Source organism: Lissotriton helveticus, chromosome 5_1 (assembly GCF_964261635.1).
Source record: "Lissotriton helveticus chromosome 5_1, aLisHel1.1, whole genome shotgun sequence".
Classification (NCBI taxonomy): Eukaryota; Metazoa; Chordata; class Amphibia; order Caudata; family Salamandridae; genus Lissotriton; species Lissotriton helveticus.
Genome location: NC_136065.1, coordinates 1630770653 through 1630794587, shown reverse-complemented (window position 1 = coordinate 1630794587; position 23935 = coordinate 1630770653). Strand labels below are relative to the sequence as shown.

Sequence of the window (23935 nt, the reverse complement as noted above, 5' to 3'; positions counted from 1 at the left end):
TAGAATGACCACCATTCCTCCTGGTCTTATAGGTGGTGTTTTGGATCCCTGGTGTCTTTGTTTGAATAGGAGGCTGAGTAGATGGGGGGCAGGAGCTTTGGTTAAGGTAGGGCCATTTGTCACCCGTATGGGTGTGGGTTTATGTTGTGCGGCCACTGCTGTAGTGGATGGTTTTGTTACTAGCACCCCATCGTTGGTATTTTTGGGTTTTGGTTTTTGGGCCGTGGTGTGGCCGGGGGCAGAACCCTTGTTAGTTTTTAGGGCTGAGGTCAGCTCTTCTAACAGCTTTTCGATTTTTAAAAGGGTGAATTCAATGGGTTGCATGTAAGATTTCATTAATGCCCCTAAACTATCTAATAGTTGGTTGTTTAAACCGCAGGTTTCACTGTCTCTACCTACATTACTATTAACACTGAGGTTAGCTGAGGTAGTGAGAAGGTTAATTGTATCTATGGGTATTGGATTTAGCTCTTGCCGAGAAGGTGCAACTTGGCTGGGGGACTGGATAATAGGTAGGGGTTGGTGATTGAGTTGCGTCGTTTTTTGGGTCTGTCTGCGAGATTTTCTTTTTTTTTTTGCTGAGGGTTCTATTTATTCTTATGTATTGCTCCCTCCCTTATGCCCCGAATTGTAGTTGCAGTGGAGTCGTCCCTACTCGGGCTAGTGAAGAGAGCTGGAGTTCTCTCCAGAGACAAAGATAGCTGTGATGTCTGTAGGGCTGATAGCTCTAAAGAAACTGACAAGTCCACAGTACCTGGGACTGTGTGGGGGTCAACGTGATCGTCCAGTAATGTACCAGGTTCTGGGGGGCGCAGGGGAGTTTTGTCAGCCGCCAATAAGCCCAACGAGGAGCGTTTAGCCGCAGTCAAATCCTGTGAAACCATCCGTTCCAACAAAAGTACGCCTTGGTTAATGGCGTCATTTGCTCTAGCAATAAACTGATCGATTGGGCCAGTTGTTTGAGCCACACGGAGTGCCTTGTTACTCCTGGTCCCTCTAGGTGACATGCTCAAAGTAGTAGGACCCAGATGAGGGGATTACTCAATGACAACAGAAAGCAATGATAATATAGCAATTATATGATACGGATAAGCAAATGTCAGTGGGGTGGCCCAGTCCAGTCTTACCCGGTCTTGAACGGGCTTAAATGGGCCCGCCCTTTGCCCGGGCTTCGCCCGGCGTCCCGCGAAGCGGGCCTCTGCGCCGCTTTTGTGCACCTCCTGGTGCGGGCGCGTCGTCAGCGGTGCGCGCCGCCGCAAAGCCTGCCGGGAGTTGTGGTCCCGGAGTGGCGGAGCGAAGGATGGTACAGCTGACTCTAGGCTGGTGGCGGCGTGGGTTCTGCCCTCTCGTTTTGGCTCCCAATTGGCTCTCAGCGGTGGCGGCGTCCCTGTGCTGCCCTCAGGTAAGGTAAGTGTAAGTGACACCCTCTCCGCCGGCCTCTGCGCCGCTTTTGTGCACCTCCTGGTGCGGGTGCGTTGTCAGCGGTGCGCGCCGCCGCAAAGCCTGCCGGGAGTTGTGGTCCCGGAGTGGCGGCGCGAAGGATGGTACAGCTGACTCTCGGCTGGTGGCGGCGTGGGTTCTGCCCTCTCGTTTTGACTCCCAATTGGCTCTCAGCGGTGGCGGCGTCCCTGTGCTGCCCTCAGGTAAGGTAAGTGTAAGTGACACCCTCTCCGCCGGGCTCTGCGCCGCTTTTGTGCACCTCCTGGTGCGGGCGCGTCATCAGCGGTGCGCGCCGCCGCAAAGCCTGCCGGGAGTTGTGGTCCCGGAGCGGCGGTGCGAAGGATGGTACAGCTGACTCTCGGCTGGTGGCGGCGTGGGTTCTGCCCTCTCGTTTTGGCTCCCAATTGGTTCTCAGCGGTGGCGGCGTCCCTGTGCTGCCCTCAGGTAAGGTAAGTGTAAGTGACCTAAGTGCATATTAGTCATTGTTCGAAGCATCAGTTCATGAATCTGCATAATTGTGGCCATAAATAGGATACTGGCGAGTATTAGCGGAGTTTAAACAAAATATAGGACTGAGGATGTTATTTTGACATCAATAGATTCAGAACTTTTCAATTATAGGTTTTGTTCCAGAATACCAAATCATAATCTAACTAGACCGTACTCTAATTATTTTGTTAATTTATAGTAATTCTTTTAATCCAATGCAGAATACTCTGTAGGTGCACATATTTTTACCCGTTAGTGATGTAAGGAGTAAAAGCTGGTCTGTCCTGCACAGGTCTTCATTTAAGCTCTTCTTTATCCCATGTGACAGTTAGCAGCACTCTCCTGAGAGACACAGGCTTAATCTTGTGGCCCACAGTTGGACACTCAGGCTGAAGGCATCTGCTGAGCGTCTAGTAGTGTTTCATTCTGCTCCAGTTCATCTGACTCTAAGCCTTTAACGATAGGGAAGTGTATAGGATGTTTGTCTACGTTCCTGATTCCATGAGGTCCCAGTAGTTTTGATCTGGCAAGGGTTTGAAACTATTAAAAGAATCATGGAAGTATCAGTTCGGAGCAGTCGCCCAGACTGCCACATCAGGAGACTGAAGATTAAGAGGTAAATACGATTCGATTTAGGAAGCCACACAATGTACAACGAATAAGGACTGTACGATCAATTGTATTTGGTTCAGCAGAGCTTGCAAATTTCAGACCAATCATGGTCGTATAAGAGGTATTTAGTGAGTTATATAAAGAGCCCCCTCTTGACAAGAAGTAGCTGCTAAGAACACGTATAAGTCACTTGAGAGATTCAGAGCCTGAAGATTAGCCCAATGTGCCCAGACAGCGGTTAAAGTTTTCTGTGGCTTTTAAAGAAAAATATAATGAAAGTTTGTGGCTTTATCGCTATACTTTTCCCATTTAAAATAACTATTTTGCCCAACTAAAGCAACCAAGCAAAGAAAATGACTGTTCAGGTTTAGGAAAGTAAAAAACCACATTAATTGTCCCAGACATGAACCGGCTCTACACAGCTCTGCAGTCTCCTGGCTTTTTTCTTAATATTCAAATAATTAGTGGGGCTGTTTTCATAACTCTTTTTCCAGTATTTATATCTTCCTGTACATGATATCTATGCTTCTATTTAGACTATCGCTGGAATAGACCATTGACTCTTTAAGTGCAGAACAATCCAACCTGCTTTGTCTTTAAAAAAAACCAATAAAAAAGAATCCCATTGTTCTCAAAATGTTTCTCCATGGCCTATCCTTCTCCCCAACTTTGTGTTCAATAATATCCTATTAGCCAACCAGAAATCTAGAGCAAGACTGCAGAGGATCATTCCAAATCCCACTTAGATAAGAGGGATTTACCTGCTCATGTAGTTTATGCTCCACTGTTGTAATATTTTGTGTGAAATTTCTCTCAAGGCTGGACTTGATATTACTGAATAACGACTGTGTGAGAGGAAGGGTTAACCCAAGAAGCTGTACTCGATCAGAGACAAAGTGTGTGACAGGAGGTTCCTTACAGTATTGATTGGTATCTATTGGAAGAGTCGTGTAAGATGGTGGTCACTCTAGGACTAGTTAGAGTGCTTATTTGGAGATCTCTCTTGGGCTGGTTAAACCTGCAGTGGGATGTACGTTGTTACAACGCGGGTTGTAAAAACGCATACCATTAGCACGCGGCCGCTACAACGCAAGTCGTTACCACGACTTGCGTTGGAGGGCGCGGATTTAGGGTTTTTATAATTTTATATTCCAACACCAGTCCCCGTGGATACTAGGGAAGGTGTTGGAATATAAATTTATTAAATTCCTTATCCCACAGCGCCCTCCAGCGCAAGTCGTGGTAACGACTTGCGTTGTAACGGCCGCGTGGTAAAGGTACCGCGTTGTCAAAACTTCGTGGTAAACGTTGTTTACCCCTGCAGTGTGATGCATAGATGAAATGACTATGCCTCTTTTTGTCCCTACAGTAACTTCTCTCAAGGACTGCAGGAGCTCTTATCGGAGGCCAGAATGATGGACATGGCTTCGTCGATCACGTATGTGATCAAGCTTTATGGCATGTATGAGGGCAAGACTGATGATGGGCGTGTCTGTCATGGCATAATCATGGAGTACCTGGAGAACGGTAGCCTGGCCTCTCTGCTACACCGTGTCCACCCACTGCCTTGGGAGCTTAAGATCCGTATTCTGCATGAAGTAGCCCTAGGCATGAACCGCCTTCACAGCTTGAAGCCACCCTTACTGCACCTTGACCTCAAGCCCAGCAATGTACTCCTGGACGATGACCTTCATGTTCGAGTAAGCACTTGGAGCTTTAATAGTTAGTTGGCTGGACCGATGGATGATGTGGATGGATTTCTCATAGTTAAACTGTTTTTTTTGTATACGTTACTAGTCATGAACAAGATCAAATTATTTATTACCTCGGAGTTTCTTGTAAAGTGCAGGACATCTAGCCTGGCAGCTTCTACTGTGCATTGATAGAATGAGAAGAGGTCTAATGTGGCAGAGAGTCTCATTGATGTGAGGGGATGCATCCCTATTTGGTATTCTGATAACACTACTCTTGTTGATGCCAGAGATCTGGTGAATTCTAGGAGTTCTTTGAACTATAAGTTATTGGAATGTTCTCTCCGACTGGAGACTGGGGTACAAGGCATTCCTGAGTTTAGGCCCTACATGGCTTTGTTCTTTTAAGGTTTTTTGCTGGGAAAGGTGTACATACGTCAATTGAAGGTCCATAACTGGACTGGAAACATCACAGGACTCTAGGTAAAACTGACATCTTAACCACACTAATTCATTCAAGCTAGGAGATGAATTTCACATACCATCTTGACAAATCCAGCCTCAGGACTGCAAGTAGATGTGGGAAATTAGCCTAGTATAGGTAATTCTCTGAATGTGTGACTGTAACCTGGGCTGGTGGACCAGGGTTGATGGGAGCACTTGTAGTAGGGTCGGGGTCAGGTCTAATGGTTGTACCAGGTTGCACGTTAGGGACGAGATGGACACCAGGTCTTGCAGGCAAAGAGGGTTTTATTGTGATTGCACGTTTTGAATTGAGCATTAAAGTTCTCCTGGTTCTAAATGTGAGTCTTTCCCTGGCAAACTGGCTGGGATCCGTTTTGGCAGCAGGGGTGTTCGCTTCTCCGTTTTCAGATCCCCGGGCTTTTTCTTCTAGGTCTGGTCAGGGAGGACGACTCGCCGCTCCGGATCCCATGAAAAGGAAGACCAACAGAGAGGGAACCGTTAGTTCGGCTGTCTTCCGGGGAGTGCACCTTTTGGGACCGTGTGTAGTGAGGTAGGGAGGGGGTCACCAGTGTTCAACGTGCAGCTCAACTACTGTCGGTGACGTGGGGAGGCTACAGGAGGTGAGGGTTAAACGCGGGGTAAAGGAAACAGTAGGAAGGGGAAGACGCGGGACAAACGAACACGGGGTTATTTACTCTATTTACACAAGCTTTCTTCCCGCCCACACCGCCATACGCTGCCGTACCTGGGTCAGCCACGCTCCTCCCCTGGGAGAGTGGCACGGCGGCTCACGGGGTCGTTGGCCTCCTGGCACACCTTTGGTCTCGTCTTCTCCTCCTCCGGGATGTTCCTCGGGGTTTCTTCGTTGTCCTCCGCAATCGCCTTCTTCTCTCCTTCCAAACCGCTCTCCGTCGCCGCTCCTCGCCTTCTCCTCCTCCGGGGTGATGTCACACCCCTCGTACATTACTTCCTGTGATTTAACCAGTCCGAGCTCACTGACGTACACAGGAGGAGTGGTCTCCTCCTCCTCCGAGAACGCCCACTTAAAGGCGCCGTGTTCCTCATCCAGGTCGTCCAGTCCGGTCTCCCAGGGGTCCCTCTGTAAGGAGGGAGGCACAACAGGGTCATTTCCGGGAGCCCACCACTCCTCGGATACATTCCGCCTCACTCCGTTACAGTGACCTTTACCGTCAGACAGACCGTCCCAGTCCATCTTAAGAGGATGGGGCTCTAGAGCTTCAAGGCAATGACCTAGCTAAGCAAATGGTCACATTTTTTCCTCACATTGATTAAGCTACTTACTCAAACTGGTTCAGATGTAATTAGATGGCAGCATGTGAGGTTTCTAGGATACTCAAGGTGAGTAAATCATCATCTGGGAAGAACATTCATTTATTTTTCTTGCCTCCAAATCAAAGTTCCTTATGCCCTGATCTGTCCAGATATGATTCTCCATGAATTCTGTACAGATTGGCTTACTTAGCTGAAAGGTAGCTCAGGCCTCCCCGTTAATTGGCCATTAATAATGTAAAAGACTGGCGAAAGTCCACCCTCTTAACTGCTTTCTCCAGGAAGACCCATTCAACTATATCGGTGGCGTCTTGGCATTGAGAGACACAAGGATTACAAACACTTTCCTCTGCTTTCTCTGCAATAGGGATCACCCTCCTCATATCGTCTTGGGTCTCTTTCTCCTTGATAATTCCTGATTGGTTATCCCTGGAATTAGATCACCAGGACACATGGCATGATATTGAGAAGGGCTTATAGGCCTGTATCAAGCCTACAGACATGGGTTATTCAGAATATAGGTAATATCCTCTTCCCTCACAAAGAAAGTAGTAGTGCCAGAACTACTGAAGGAACGTTGATACAAAGATGGAAGTAAACCAGCTGTATAAGTTCCCAGATAAGCCAAGTGGGCCAGGAGCGTTATTAGCTTTATGAACACTTATGTCCCTGGTAACTGCCACTTCTACTATAGACTTGAAATTCAGCACTCTGTTGGTAACACTAAAGGTCAGTGACTATTATATATGTGGCTCGGACTACGAGGAATTGGCCCCATATACTTACTCGTAGAAAGTTTGAATCACCCAGCTTTCTCTTACATCTCTAAGGACTTTGTCCCACGTCAGGGTGACAGTCTCCAAAACATATGTCCTCTCATTCAGTGTTTTCAGTTATCTTGCTAACTAAGTAATTGATTTGTTCCCCTGGGTCCTAGAACTTCCTCTTGTGGCACCATTAATATAGTCTTATCCATTACACAGATATGGTGGCCTGCTAAATTGCAACCTACCTCATTAATATTCATTAGTCAGGTCGATTTGCAACCCAAATGTAATTGTAAATTAGGAAATAAACATTTTGTACATTTAGAATACCAATTACCAAAGAGCGATTCAATCAAAGCTAGTTTAATCATGCCGTTAGTACACTCAAGTAACCCGATGGACTCCGCTCTAAGCAGGTTTGCAATATCACAGACAAATTCCCAGAGCAAACATAGTATCCATGTCAGCCATTGAACACAAGACCATTATCTGAGTGAAATGAATTAACTGCTGTCATCGCTACCAGACACTGCAAATCCATTATGACTAATGAAGCACTTGCATTTCTCTCTGGCTGCATCCATACAATCAAGAATATGAATCAATAGCTATCAATATATAGACTTACATTGGTCAACAGAATTTATTGCGCCAATATAGTACAAACAAATCCCCCTGAATGGGATGTTGGAGATTGTGAGAGAAGCTGGCAGGGGTCTCTTAACAGTAGATGGTTTGCTCTGTTGAAAATGTCACATTTTCTAAAATAGTCTCCAGTTTTTTTTCTTTAAACAAGGCCACATTTGGCATTGATGTAGCATAGCATTAACCCCAGCATGGACAGATACCGACCCCTCATGTATTTCTCTGAATACATCTAATCTGGATAGCTTATTAGGAATAATACCCTCTCCCACTCCTGGTACAGTGATTACAGGAGTGTGGTCTGAATTAAGGGTGTAGGGCTATCTAGGAGGAAAGCCTGTGTCGATCTTCTTAGATCTGGTTAAGGCTGCTACTCCGACAGTCTGAATTGCAGCTTTGGCAGCAAAGTCAGCTGCACATTTCCCTTTGCCATGAAGTCCATCATGCTGATGGCTCAAATTGAGCCTCACATGGGCCAAGCTTACCTAGTAAGACAGCTACTTTTCCTGAAATCTGTTTTTTGTTGAAAAGTTTTCCATTTGAATCCTTGAATTAATTCAAGCTCCAATGTTGCAAGCCAACATTGTATCCTTGCTCACAAAAGGATGAATCAGACAAAGTGAGTGTGGGAACTGATAGATTTGCCTTCTGTTCTACAAGCAACAGGGCATGAAGTTCTGCATGTTGTGCAGTGCTATTGCCTAAAATCTTAGTGTGGGTGCACTTCGGACAGAATTCACCTTCTTACACTTCACCTTGCACTGCCGCGCAGGCTGCTGAGTAACTTATATTTTGTTCCTGCAACTGGTTAAGCAGAGCAATCCGTCAAGAACACCTTCTGATAAGATTCAATGTGTATGGCTTTTGGCGTTCGAGTAACAATCTGTTCGTATTGTAGAAAAGCATGTTTACGAAAAATTGGACCATCCACTGCACTTAAAGAAAAGGCCTACTGCACCCACCTCATGTGAAGGGGGCGAGCATTAGAAGAAACCACAATCATGAGTTTTCCTTGTGCCGAAGGGCACGCCTTGAAAATAGCTCTTTGTACAGTTGTAAGAATTTTTTTAATGGAAGCAAAATGTGCTTCACCTGGAAAATACAAGTGAGACGTGTATGCTATAGGAACTATCTTTCCCTCATTGTAGGTCACACAAGTATAACAAGAGTAGCTTGATATGACTGAGAACTAGGTTGGTCTTACTGTCTCTAGTTTGTAAATATTTTGTCTCTACCATGTCTGCTTGCAGAGCACACAAGATATCAGTCTGTCTGTCCATTGTTGTGCTGGAAACGTGAAAGAAATCGAGTCATACAAGGAATTTATTTACTCAGCATTGTGAGGCAAGTAGGTGCATCCAAAAGTGGGGATTACAGCTATTTATGTGTGTCTAGAGGCTGTAAGGTGGTACAAAAGGGGGTGGTGATGGACGGAACATCTGAACCAATCAAACACTCACACCCAGTCAATAGATCTGGGTTTAATCCATCACAGTTCTTAGCCCTCTCTGCCACCCCAGTTCAGACATGGCCATATGCAAATCAGTCTGACCCTGTGCCTCATGGGAACAGTCCAGCCCGAACTGCCAAGCCATGCCTTCCCTGGACCGGAAACGAGCTTCCGAGGACCGGTTTCTGGCATTTCAGCCGTCTTCAGCCCGGCTTGCTTGAATCCAGTGGCAAAGTAAGCAAGGGACTCACGTCTGAGCATACCCTGCCAACTTATGGCGAACAAAGTGGTACAAAAGGGGGTGGTGATGGACGGAACATCTGAACCAATCAAACACTCACACCCAGTCAACAGATCTGGGTTTAATCCATCACCGTTCTTTAGCCCACTCTGCCACCCCAGTTCAGACATGGCCATATGCAAATCAGTCTGATCCTGTGCCTCATGGGAACAGTCCAGCCTGAACTGCCAAGCCATGCCTTCCCTGGACCGGAAACAAGCTTCCGAGGACCGGTTTCTGGCATTTCAGCCGTCTTCAGCCCGGCTTGCTTGAATCCAGTGGCAAAGTGACAAGGGACTCACGTCTGAGCATACCCTGCCAACTTATGGCGAACAAAGTGTTACAAAAGGGGGTGGTGCTGGACGGAACATCTGAACCAATCAAACACTCACACCCAGTCAACAGATCTGGGTTTAATCCATCACCGTTCTTTATCCCACTCTGCCACCCCAGTTCAGACATGGCCATATGCAAATCAGTCTGACCCTGTGCCTCATGGGAACAGTCCAACCCGAACTGCCAAGCCATGCCTTCCCTGGACCGGAAACAAGCTTCCGAGGACCGGTTTCTGGCCTTTCAGCCGTCTTCAGCCCGGCTTGCTTGAATCCAGTGGCAAAGTGAGCAAGGGACTCACGTCTGAGCATACCCTGCCAATTTATGGCGAACAAAGTGGTACAAAAGAGGCTGTAAGGTAGCACGTTTCTGCTAAACCCTTGCCCTCATTGGATCCCTCATATCTGAGGAAAGTCACTGTAAGGTATGCAATCTTTGATTTTATAAAGTTAATCCTGTATCATGTGATGAACCTGAAATCAGTGCGGGAAAGCCAGCTGTATTTCCTGAATGTTGTAGTATATTTTTCCAATTTTACATTGCTTCCAGCCTTTTATAAAAGTTCTTGTACATTCATTGGGCGTTCTTGATGATATTCCTCACATCAATGGGCTATTCCACATCTCTGGATTTGGGCATCCAATTCTGATTGTCTTTGGTAAAAGGCGCTCTTCCCTGTATGATAGTAAATAGATTGTAATCTGTGACTATGCAGGTCATTTGGTATATACAAACAATTTCCCAGCCTCCCCCCTACTCTTAGTCATATGCATTGCACCTTCAATAACACAATCTAACCTCTCAAGCTCACGATTTCCTTCATGATGATAAATGTGAACGTAAGTTCCACCCCAGTCTGTCTTAAAACTTTTTGGGCCATTTACTGAGCTGTGTCTATAAACAATCTCTAAGGTACTCCTTTTCTCTGAAAGACCTCATCCAAGAAACACATAACAGAATCTAATTCTAATTAGGGGAGAGGGGTTGGCCTAACGGCTAAGGCGCTCGACCTCGGACCTGGGGATCTGGGTTCGAGTCTCGTAACGACGCCAAAAACCCCCTGTGATTCTGGGCAAATCACTTAATCTCCCCGTGCCTAAAATGAAAGTGTGTCCTCATGTAACGTAACTGGTGCTATGTAAAGCGCTCTGATAACTGATTCGGTTCGGTTCCAGTTCGCGCTATATAAAACTCTGCAAAAAAAAAAAAATTCTGGCCATTTTGAAAATAATAGTTAATAGTACTAGCTGCTTCAACACGTTAAAAAAAATCTAATTCTGGCCATTTTGAAAAATTGATAGCCACTAGAATAAATGTACATCTACCATTCTACTGCACCATATGATCCATCATATCAATCCCCATCGTCTCCCAAGTCATGTTAGGACTTTAAAACTACCTTTATGTCCTGTACAAAGTCATGTGCGACTTAGCAAGAGTCCCACATTTCTCACCTCAAAATCTATATTGGGCCACCAGTAAAATTAACTGACTCACTTCTTACGTTCCGGTATTCCTAGATGTCCTTTGTGACAGAAGTTAAGAACTTTTTTTAACTTAACCTAACCGGTAGAGCCACGCTTGCACCATGTAACAACTTATTATCTATTACAGAAAGATCATCAGGCACTTCCCAAAATTATTTACACCCATTTGCCATTTTTTATCTTTAGCCGATTTTCCACCCCTCATCTTTTCATCGCTGTAATTCTTAACATTCAGAGCTTCCCACTCTTTTGTCATAGCCTCTATAATTACTACCCCCCATCACCTCCCCCCCACCACCCAGGCATGCCTCTCGGTAATCCTCCCAGTTACGTTTTGGCACTTAATCTGAACGTAGAGGAAGACAGCAAACAGTGAGCTACTCTGTACTCCTCAGGAACATATTATGTTTTGAATTGGAATCCATTAGTCTCATTGAAAACCGAGCAATATGGGGGCTGATGTCAAACCCTTTATGGTAAGAAGTTTGTTAGTGGTTTATGAGCACATTTAAATACAACCTCTAAGCCCATATAGATTGCCTGAAGTGCTTGAGACCACATACAGCAGCCAGAGTATCTTTCTTTACCACAGGGTAACCCTCTTCTCTCGGTTACAGTGCTCTTGAAACATAAGCTACAGTAAATTCCTTGGTATCCCGATCCTTCTGTGATAGGACTGCCCCAATTTCTCTGGAACTTGCATCCATAGTCAAAATGCAAAGAGCATTTGGATAAAACACGTGTTTTACCTAAATGCTCCAGTTAGCAGTACAAACGTCAGATTTAATATGTATAAAGTCTTGTTGGCAGCTTTTAGACCACAGAAACCTGCATTCTGTTTTTGAATATTTGTCTAAACATAAAAGATTTTTTTCAAAAAGTTGCACGCAGCTTTTGTATAGAATTCATCTAAGAACCTTAATTCATCTTTACTGGGATGAGCTGGGACATCTCTGATTGATTTTACTAACTCTTTCTTGGGCTTGATCCCTTCTCTACTAACTTTAGACTGTGGACAGTAAATGTACAATTACAAACTCTGATTTCAGAGCATATACGTTAAAAGTATTTAACTACTTCTACAAGCATCCATTATACTGTTTGCTGTTAGCTTGCGTCATAAAAAAGTCATCTTGTAAAAACACAGCGCTGTCAAATCCTTTACATTAACTGTTGAAATTCTATAGCAGCCGAAGTCAAACCTGAATGGCAAACTTAGATAACGATAACCCATGAGCGTCAGGAGTGTAATCAAACCCACCCTCTACGAACCTCAGACACTTCCAGAAGATAATCCTCTACATCCCTTGCTCCATCTACCCCTGTGGTACTTTTCCTGCATACCTTTGCTGAATGCCCCTTCATGCCAAATGTGGATCATTTTCGATTAATCGCTGGACAACTCTTACTACATGCGAAGTGACATTGACTTCTACACCTGTAACGTTTTTCCCTTTCTAATATATATGAACTGTATTTCTTATTCTTTACCCAGTTATCCCTTGCGCATCCATGGTTATCAGGGAGGAGTTGAATCTTAGCTATATGGCTATTATTGGATTTTGCTCTCCCAACAACAGCCCTTAACACTGTGGAAGAATTTTCTATTGCACCTTTTGCTTATTTGTTTGAAATCTCCGCCTTGTGTACAACAGCCATTACCTCACTATGTTGTGAATCCTCATAAGCCTATAACTTCTCCTGTGCAGGCCCGTTATTTGCATGCATTATAATTCGGTCCCCAAAAAACTTTGTAATATGGGGAACCAAAGTTTAATAGCTAGTTTTTTCAGTGATGACATTTGCTCATCGGTTCATTCAGTCTTCCTCTTCAAATAAATTAAATCTTTCTATTAGAATACATAAAGATGGTGAATAATTGAAGTTAAAGAAAGCTACTATGGTGTCCTGCTCCGCTTAACTTTAGAAACACATTCATTTTGAAAGGCATCGTGCAGCACGCTGTAAAAATATGACAAGAAATCTTCAAAATTCAAAAAGAATACTTTATTGATATGGAGAACCGTTTCACCTTAGTGCATCAGATTATATCAGTGAATTGAGAAGTATTTTTTAAAGTTACAGTTTTCAAAGATAAATTAAGAAACATTCATGTCCCCCACTACCCCACCCTGATAACAATGCCTGTAGTAAACTAAAGACAAGTCTATTGTTAAATGCACCCTTTGGTGTCCTGGGTTGCTATTATACATGAACAACATTAAAATGTATTAAATCAAGCACAGGAGAAGGCTTTTTAAAGCCCTCATACTGAAGTAATGCATTTCAAGGGCCTCTTATATATGATAATGAAGAAAATGGAGGAAAAATTGAATGAAACAATTGCCTAGAATCACACAATTTGATCAGGTGGGAAAGCCAGGATTGATCCTGAGTTTTCTGATTTCATATTGTGCAATACTTCCCCACCCAACTTCCACCCTGCGGGCATCTATGTGGCCCTCGGACACACAACAGACGAAAGTTTTGACCCCTCAGAAAAAAATTGCAAGTACCCATGCTTTAGAAAAACATTTCCCTGTGTAGATAGACTTAATATCTTTTCTATACAGTTATACACTTTGAGATCCCCAGGAGTAAAAGAATTGGAGAAACAAAATTCTTTCTTTCCAAAGTAATTTCCTCATCATCAAAAGTGTTATGATTAAACAACTTTGTTACTCTCCATTGGTTTACTTACAATTGGAGATCTTTGTCAAGTTGGTTTTGACCAGACACATTTCCATCACATCATTCCACAATCTGTCCTTTGTTGCTGCTAAAGCGGCATCATTTGCAGTGCGCTGTTGAAGGCAACTGCATTTATCCACCAATCGGTCTTTAACTTCACTTGATACTACCAATAAAAACTCCTGATTTCCACTTCGAACACCGTTTGCAGTTCTTCACATTCAGTACCATCATCTGTTTCAAATACTTGCAAGTTTTTACATACTGGTGATATATAGCGCGTACAGGAGTCCCTTCTGCAGTTTACATTTCTCCTACTGCAGATTTCTGTCAGAGTCTTGGCACTCAGGCCTATCTTCCCCTTTCCATACTCTTTCTAGAGCTCACTTACTCTGTCGTCGGTTTTACCTACACATTGATGTTTCTGTTAATGAATCTACACTAGTACCTACACAATCAGTCTACTGTAAAAAAAAATGTATTGGCATTTTATGATAAACAATACATTTGAGTCATGGCATGTCAGAACTTGAGCAACCAACAAACTTAGTGTTTCAGATATATCTTCTTGTGTGATCCTGTCTACTGTACCTCAACACTCCAAGGAGCATGTTACATGACATCTAAAAGGCAATAAAAATGTGTTTAAAAAAAGTCAGAACTTGAACAACAACATGAAGAGTAGGGCACATCCAGGAAACCCAACAAATGTACAAACAGTGGTCAAATAAGCTCAAACAGCCAAAGCTGCCTTGTAACAGGAGTGGGAGACAGCCAAGTAGTCTAGTACAGAAGCAATAACAGAATCATGCCTGGCAATTCTCCTTAAGAAATGTCCCACCCAAATCGTGACCCAGAACTCAAAATCTGTGAGGCCGCAAAGGTGTACCCGTTCATTCCAGTCTATCTTATCATGCATCCTAAAACTCATGGGGATGGAGAGTCGCAGAAGCCAATATGTAAAACATAAATAAACAGGGTAACCAAACTGTCTTGGGAATCACACAAGCCAGTCATTAAAGAGGAAACTAATACATCACAACCGCGAGGGAGAGGTAGGACAGCCTCACAGGTTCCAATGGAGATCCCGGTGACAGGAACAATTTATCGGAATTCCGGAGAGAGGGAGAGTGGAGTGGGGGGTACACCAATAGGGCTACCGCAAAAGTAGGCAACTGTGGACACCCAGATCACAGCCAACAGGCATACCTAGTGCCCTTCCCTATCACTTTTGGCTGTCCCAGCTTGTCTGTCGGGGCTCCCGCTTGCATCACCCTCTGGGTGCTCCCAGGCCTCCTCCACCTCTGTCCACGACCCCATAATTGGTCGTCGCCGCACCTCTCTAGCATCTTCTCGAATCGGGACCCTCTCTTCGGCCTTGGTCCACATTGTGACCTCCGTCACCCATGTATCTGGCACTAGCGCCATCGTGGACTTCCATTGCTATCCTTCTATTAGCAAGCAGCAGGGTCAAATCTAAGAATCTAGAGCCCATCTTCCACATCCTAGGTCTTTCAAATATTCACAATAGACAGACCTCCAAAGTGCAAATGAGAGTCCGGCACAGGATGGCATTCAGTATACAAATCACTGTATCTCAGTATGGATGTAACTGGGGACAGCTGCAGGTCATGTGGCAGAAATCTGTATCCAAAAGCATCCATCTTTGACAACCATGTGATTCACCACCATAGATGACCTGGATTCTGTGGGGTGTCCGGTAAGTCACATGAACATAATTAAATTGTGTATCTCAATCTCATGTTCCTGGAGACCTTTTTAGGATATTCCCAAACTCTGCACCATGTTGGATCTGTAAAGTATCCCCCTAGTATTGCTTCCCATCTATGCTGAAGTGTCAGCCGGTGTTTCAGGACCATTTTGGACAGTCATTTATAGAAATCACCTCACCAAGTGGCTCGCCATGCCCATGGTCACCAGTAACTACAGTATCACATGGGTCATCAGTTCATCATGCCCTCTGGCCCACAAGTCTCTAAAGGTCCATGTCAAGGCCCCATAAGTTAGAAATTGACCAGGAGGCAGGTCGTATTGGGCCACCATATCTTATAGTGGAAGCAAGGCTCCCAGTTGATAAGTCAATACACTGTCACCAGGCTGGCATCCATCCAGGCCGACAACAGCACAGCAGTGAAAAATAAGAGAGGGTCACCATGTGCGAGACCCATGAACGGTAGGACAGGGGTATAAAGGGGCATCCTCAGCACACACCACCTGAAACATTTCAAGGCCACCGCTAACAGCACACCTGGTCTGGGAATTGTCATTGCTGGGCAGAGCAGCTTTGCCAACAGTGCACTCTGATGGTTAGCTTGTTCTATTGGGCGTAATTCCACTGGAGTTGTTCATCTAAAAACACATCTCAGTCTTGAGCACCCAGGCCCCCCTCATTAGGTGGGAGCTGAAGAACTCTGTGACGGCCCCTATCCCATAGCAGGGTGTCTAATTGCCGGAACCAAGAAGCAAGCACTCCCAACTGGCAGATTAATAAAAAAGAATAATAATCTTGGGAGCATGACCATTTTGGACACCGAAATCCTGGATATAATTGGCAGTTTATGAGATCTCCAAAAGGGAACGCAAGTATTGGCTGATCTAGGCGCCCACCCCAAGTTGCTTTCTCATAGATCTTCTAGTGAGTGGAACACTTGAATTCCCAGGTAGTTGAGCGTTGTGGGGGCTCAAAGTCAAATCTGGATGCCCGGTGATACGGGGAACAAAGAAGTCTTGGTTTTATTGATCAGCAGGCCAGAAAGCATCTCAAATTCCCCCAGAAGGTGTAGCATGGTCGCAGCACCTGTAGGGTTATCAGACAAGTAAAGCAGGAGGCCGTCTGCATATAGAGAAATATGTTCTTGGCCACCACTACGCCAGAGCCAAACCCCTCCCATTGAAAGGGTGCGATGGCCAATGCGAAGGGAAGGGGCATAGTGGGCATCCCATCCCTACCTGGTGCCTCTACAGACGTTGTATTGCGGGGAGATGGTTGTGCCCGTTCAGATCTGCGCAGAGTAAAGCAACTCAAGCCAATTAATCCAACGCTCCCCCAGTTCCATCCGACACATAGCCTCAAACAAGAAATCCCACCACACCGAATTGAAGGCCTTTTCAAGGTCCACAGACATAAGCCTGGCCCTCGGTTGAGACTGCACTTGTGGATGATGGAGGATGTGGTATAACCACAGAAGATTGAGGGAAGTACTGCGAGTTGGGATATGTCAAATCAGACATATGGGGAAGTAGCTGGAGGGCCAGTGCTGGCTAAGAATTTTGAAATCCATTTTGAGCATGGACAGAGGACGAAACTCCATGTTAATGATGCCCTGAACATTAGTCTTGGGAAGTGGGATCCCAACAGCGTCCCATGTGAATTCAGTCTGTGCTCCCTGTTGTAAACAGTCAGCGTATAGTGACTCCAACTTTGGAGCCAAAGTCCCTGCAAAAGTGGAGTAGGAGTCCTCAAACAGGCCATCCCATCCTGGGGTATTCCCCATAGCCATTATCCTGATGGTGAGCCGAATCCCCTGGGTTGTCACCGGGCCTTGCAAGTAAGTTCTTTCAGTGGCAATGGTTGCAGGAAAGCAGCCTGCAGCCCCGATAAAAGAGCCTCAGGAGGCCTATACAATTGTTCATAATATTCTTGAAATGAGGTGTTGATGGCCCTGGGAGAATAGAGTGACAAGCTGTCCTCTGTTAGGAGTTGTGTGATATGGGCTCCTTGGGACTCCGGCTTAATGAGCCAAGCTAGGAGTCTACCCAGCCGTCCCTGTTAATCGTGTACCTTAGCAGTACAGTTCTTATAATCAGGACATTTCAGTCGCTCTAAGATGGTATTACACCATTTCCGAGCCTCCTGGAGTCTAGATACTGCTGTCTCATCTGTTTCCAGAGCATTAACTATCTCATGCAACCTGTCATCCAGTGTCTGAAGTTCCCCAGTCAGCTTCCTTCGAAGTCCGACCTGAATGACTTAAACAGTGACCACGAACTACCACCTTAAAGGCTTCCCACTCGAATAGGCCAGAGGATGCTGAACCCTGGTTACGTTTGAAGTACCCAGTTATAGCCTGCCAGAAGGAGTCTTGAAAGCCAGCAACCTTCAGGGACATTGGGTTTAGTCTCCACATAGGAATCGCCGGGCGCTCCTCAACCTGTGGTCTGAAAGGGTACACCCCAGGTACTCAGTGTATGTAACATATTGGTTGGGTCTGTTTGATTAAACAAACTAGTCTAACTTAATGTGAAGTTAGTAAATGTGTGAATAATAGGAATAATCTTGTGTTACCACATGCTGGGTCCTCCATGGTTCTGACAGCTCCCATTGATCCACTCAGTCCCTGATACTTCCTGCTGTCATGTGAGCTGGTGTACTGGGCAGTTTGGGGGAGGAGGGCGGGGATACAATGGTCCAGCAGAGCATTTGTTAAACAATTAAAATCCCCAAGCAACAAAAGGTCAGCTTTCACCAATGGTGCTAAAGGAGCTTAAAGTGAGCGAAAGAAGGTCATTTGTACCTGATTTGGGGCATAAATACTTCCTACAGTAATATCCCAGCCCATCAATCTACGCTTAAGTAGGACATTGCACCCCTCCTTGTCGATGGTGAAGTGGATACTCTCAAAGGGCGCCCTGCTCTAATCCAGATAAGTGGCCCTTCTTGCATATGCAGATAGGAGGTAGCATACAACTGGCCTCACCATCTATGTTGTAAGCGCTCAATTTCTCCCCCAGCAAGATGAGTCTCCTGCAACATAGCCACCTGCACCCCCCAACTCCGCAAATAGCTGTGAATATTATGGCATTTAGAGGCTGTGCCCATCCCTCGGAAATTACAGGACCAGAACGTTGGCATACAACGCTGGTCTTTCATCCGATCAAGCAGTGTGTGTCCATATAGACCCTCCTGTCACCCCCCTGTGACCAACCCTCCCTTATCAACAGAGTATGCAATCTTGAGACAAAACAGAACTGTGAATTCCCTGCCCAAGAGCAGCCCAGCAACGGCTGGCCACACAAACATGTAAAGTGAAAACATTGTCAGTAGAATGCCACTTCTAGTCTCCTTCAGAAAAAACAAAGGGTGGCTGGGCCCAGTGGGATGGAGGGTAGGCAGGGCCACAATATTGTAAATAAAGAATTGTTTGCCTATGCCTCCAAATTTTAATTACACACTGATTCGGGTGAGGATAAACAACAATTTATTAGTTTACCCAGACAATGATTTATGTCTTTTAATTATCACTTAGTTCACACAAAGTTGTGTTCATTTTACAAAAACAGACCTAAGATCACTATCAACCTCATGTCTAGCCATATACAATTTGAAAAAACAATTCGTGCATATATACAGTGAAAAAGAACAACAATTAACGTTTTTACAGATCAAATTTTGACCGTGAGTGCATATTCAAAACATGGACAAATTAGTCATACAAAATGTGAGTGAAATGAAGCTATTCACAATACAAAAATCACAAACAAAGGGAGAAAGGAAGGAAAATTCTTTTCATTTTTTGAATTTTTTGAACAAAATCAACTCCCAAAAACCTGAACCAGGTTAAATCATTTTTGTTCAGGAAAATTGCCCAATTTGGCATCAATAGCGTTGACCTGAATGTCAAGAACGAATGCCGAGGCGTTTCGAATCTTGTTTGGTGACTCACAGGACTCTCATCATGGCGGTACAATTCTAGTCCATGGGAACTTGTGTTGTTTATGCCCAAAGTAGCTCCTACATTGATGAAGTAACGTCTATGCCGTGGGGTTTGGACTTCAATGATTCTGACCCATCGGCCAGTGTGCCGGTGTCTGGAAAACACTCAGATAGTTGGCTCGTTTACATTTTTCTGGGTGACTCCGCGGGGCGGGGAATTCGCACCGCGCTTGTAAAGCTCACTGCAAAACGGCACACTCAGGTTGTGAGTGTGCCGTTTTGCAGTGAGCTTTACAAGCGCGGTGCTCCACACGTATTCACGATTTGAAAAATAAAAATAAGAAATACAGGAGATCAACCCACACCGACTAAGAATTCCCCGCCCCGCGGAGTCCAAACCCCACGGCATAGACGTTACTTCATCAATGTAGGAGCTACTTTGGGCATAAACAACACAAGTTCCCATGGACTAGAATTGTACCGCCCTGATGAGAGTCCTGTGAGTCACCAAACAGGATTCGAAACGCGTCGGCATTCGTTCTTGACATTCAGGTCAACGCTATTGATGCCAAATTGGGCAATTTTCCTGAACAAAAATGATTTAACCTGGTTCAGGTTTTTGGGAGTTGATTTTGTTCAAAAAATGAAAAGAATTTTCCTTCCTTTCTCCCTTTGTTTGTGATTTTTGTATTGTGAATAGCTTCATTTCACTCACATTTTGTATGACTAATTTGTCCATGTTTTGAATATGCACTCACGGTCAAAATTTGATCTGTAAAAACGTTAATTGTTGTTCTTTTTCACTGTATATATGCACGAATTGTTTTTTCAAATTGTATATGGCTAGACATGAGGTTGATAGTGATCTTAGGTCTGTTTTTGTAAAATGAACACAACTTTGTGTGAACTAAGTGATAATTAAAAGACATAAATCATTGTCTGGGTAAACTAATAAATTGTTGTTTATCCTCACCCGAATCAGTGTGTAATTAAAATTTGGAGGCATAGGCAAACAATTCTTTATTTACTTCTAGTCTCCTGGCAGGAGCCAATCCAGGAGGGGTAGGCCATGATGTGCTGGCCAAGCTAGTTTTGCGCTGGCCCCACATTTTATTACTGTCTGGGCACTTAGCCAAGCTCACACCCACATCCATGACAGCTTTGATCCAAGGTCTCAAAATAAACAGCAGAACCACACATAGACAGTTTTCCCTAACCTTCAACTTCCACAAACTCCTGCCCAGCAGTGGAAAAACACCATCTGTCAGGCTTTTTGCCAGTAATCCAGCACTTAAGATCAGATCATCCACTGACTGCAGAATTACCAAAGTTAGAGCAGCACCATCCACCAGCGAAGTTTCAGACTCTGAAACCACTGACCGTTGGTCCGAAGCGGGGGGTGCCAGTCTCAGTCAGACTCCCACATTGCTGTAAACTCAGCCTCTGACTGGAGTGCGGCCACCCGCTCCCGTTTGTCTGTGAAGGGGACGGCTTCTTAAGCGATCCGCCACCCAGGGCCACTCGTGAGTGTTTCCGGGACCTGTTTCTAGGCAATCCTGTCCTGGGTCGGGTCTCCAGCAGAGTGGACCCAACCCTATTGGCCTCCAACCTGTGTCTTGCCATGCCTGGATCTTCTCAGAAGTGAGTAGTCCCATCAAGTATGATTCTGAGTTTGGCAGGAAACATGAAAGAGTTTTTCTAGTCTTCCCCTCTGAGGACCTTTTCTACTTCCAGGACAGAGGCACGCTTAGCCTGCACTGCCGCCGTGAATTCGTGGAACACTGATGCTTTATTATTGTCCACTGTGACAGGGTTCCTGCTCGTGCCTTTTGAAGTTTAATGCAACTGTCCTTATAATGGAGTAGCCTTGCCACTAAAGGGCGGGTTGGGCGATCCAGTGCCAGCAGGCGGGCCGGCACTCTGTGGGTGCGCACCAGGGTGCAGAAGGGTGTAAAATTATTTTGGGCAGCGCCTGATTAAAGCCAACATGCGAGATACTTCACCATATCGTCTCCCTTTGTACCATCAGGAAGTCCAACCACCCAAATATTGTTTCGGCGATTGCATCCTTCTGCCCGTTGTTCCAATGTGCACACCCTATTGATCAGATTGTCTATTCGGTAAGACAGTGTTTTTTGGTGTTCCGACTGTGGTATTCCCACGGAGGTCTCCACTTCCTTGAACTGGTCAGTTAACTTGCGGTGTTCAGACCACAGTAGGCCACGGCCCAGGCCCCCTGATACCGCACTAATGCCTTAGTGAAGGGTGGCCTTAGTGTCTGCTGTGCTGGCAAGAATCTTGTCTAATTGGAGATGAATGAGTTTGTCTGTCCCCTCAGTCTCCATGTGCGGGAGTGGGGAAGGCTCCCTTGGTCCAGGCTGGGAGTCCACGACCTGGACTTCGGCTTACCCATAAGGACAATATAGCCAAGCCCCCAGTAATGTTCAGGGCCATTAGCCCCAGGTGCGTTCAAGCCAAGCTCAGCTGTACAGTAAAATACTTTTCCCCAGGGAGGGGGGACAACCCCGGAGCCCTGAGTACCAGCAAGCCATGCATCCGTTGTACCTACCCAACCAGTCTAATCCAGCAGCCTCCTCACCAGACGACTGATTGCATTTTTAGGATGAGCATGGAGCACACCTAGCAATAAAAAAAATAAGCATGTTTATAGTTTCACAATCCGGCTGCACTAATGCTGCCTGGTCTGATTAGAGCACGTCCTGCTGGGCTGTTCTCCACCCCAATTCCATGGAGAAATCATTTCCTTAACTTTAGTGCCTGGAGTACAGTCCAGCTCTCTTCAGGTCAAAAGTAGGCAGTTCCCATCCAATGCACCATTTTATATACGAGAGAAATGTAACAAAGAAAGGTGTTTTTTTCACACAGGAAGTAATTTTGTTGTAACTTAGGTGTGGTTCATAAGTGGTACCCATCCACAGTCAGTCTGAGTAGCTTAACTTCAGCGCCTCTCACTGACCACATTTCTGATGCCCCGCCCCCCATTCCACTATAGAATCACTTTACATCAGAGCATCTACAATATAACGAAATGTCCATGTCTTCACACCTCCGGAAGTCTACAACTTGTTAATTAAAGCAAAATTATAAAGGTAAGCTCTTTCACTACCCTAGCTAATGACTATATAATGCTGACCTCTCAATTCATAATAAACACTAATGGAAAATATACCCAAGACAGAAGCTAAATCTTAGACAGGACCCAGGTTGTGTCTTGGTATGAATTGAGAGAACCTTCAAAAGATTCAGATAATGTACATTTCTCAGACTTTGAGCTTGTCATTTATGAATCTTCAATTACAAGTGGCAATATGAAAAGGAGGCTATAAACATGAGAAGAGCTATTGCAGTGCAGGCCCGGGTATAACATGACCTACAAAATGGCTGTGGATAAACCAGATGAAATTTTCTTTAAATCAGCATAAATCATTGAAAAAGGCATACCGAGTTTATCCTACATTAACCATCAAGCTACTCTGATCCCAAATCATTGCTTACCCACTAAGTAAGACTCAGTATGCAATTGTTGGAGTGAGGATTTGTTTAAATCAAAGCCTCTGTTTACGATCATCAGGGCTAAATCCCCGATGTTTTAGGCCTTTGGATCTTTGGCGTTGTTTAGAGAAGATCAAGAGCTGTACATTATTATTACAGTTCTAAATTATCTCAGTCATTAAAGAGTTTTTTTAATGAGTTAAGTTTATGTGGAATTAGGAATTGTACATCTATTTTTCCCTATACATTTTTACTTTGATGATATGCTGGCATTTGATAATCTGGAGTCGATATAAGTGCAGGTTAATATTACTGACCTTGCTATTTTCACATATGCCTTTTTCATGACTATGTTGACTGTATATTTCCCAGATTGCTGATTTTGGCCTATCCAGATTTAAGCGGGGTGTATCGGCCGCCGCAGGGGCTGTCGACGATTATGGGGGCACCCTGGAGTATATGCCACCAGAGAGCCTAAAAGATGATGTGAATTACCGGCCAACACAGGTGTTTGATGTTTATAGGTAAGTGCATTTGAGACAGTGTTTTTGGACTTAAATACAACTATGTGTTTATCTGTTCCAAAGCGGTCCACAATTATCTATTGCTGTCACAGAAGAGTGTACGATTCAGTGTAAATTACCTTGGCAAGCTTTTCATTCTCCTTTGTCAATGGTAACTTTAGAATTCTTTCCATACCTGTCCACAATTTTTCTGACCCTGTTTGCTGATAACCATTCCAGTGGTGCCCAGGAATCTAGGGTGGGATTTCTACTCACTGTCCTAGAGGGGTAACCAATGCTGTTCTCAATATCCATGCTACAGACATAAGGGTACAAGTATGACTGTATCCGTTCCAAGGGTGCCCTGGAATCCCATTCATCACTTCCTTCATTGTGATATTCTAATATTCTGATTTGTGGTATATTATGGTATGTTCACCATTTATGCTATCTTTTGGCATTGTTGGCTGTTTGCATTAATAGAGACGTGTCTTCAGTTGTGGATTTCGGTGAGAGAGGCAGGGCTCTCATAGACGGTCTGTTCTTGTGCTTTTAAAACATTTTTAAACTCATTTTTATTTTTCACCAACAGCAGCACAGGCAGT

General features: G+C 44.7%; 1 protein-coding gene across 2 annotated transcripts in view; it reads left to right on the top strand.

Moving 5' to 3' along the window:
* LOC144755665 (receptor-interacting serine/threonine-protein kinase 3-like) overlaps window positions 1-23935 on the top strand; it is a 267630-nt gene that overhangs the window by 51384 nt on the left and 192311 nt on the right. For both annotated transcript variants that reach the window (XM_078644833.1, XM_078644834.1), the window contains exons 3-4: window positions 3911-4241; window positions 23200-23351. In XM_078644833.1, coding sequence (XP_078500959.1) covers window positions 3911-4241; window positions 23200-23351 — 483 coding nt within the window. The remainder of the gene's footprint in view (window positions 1-3910; window positions 4242-23199; window positions 23352-23935) is intronic.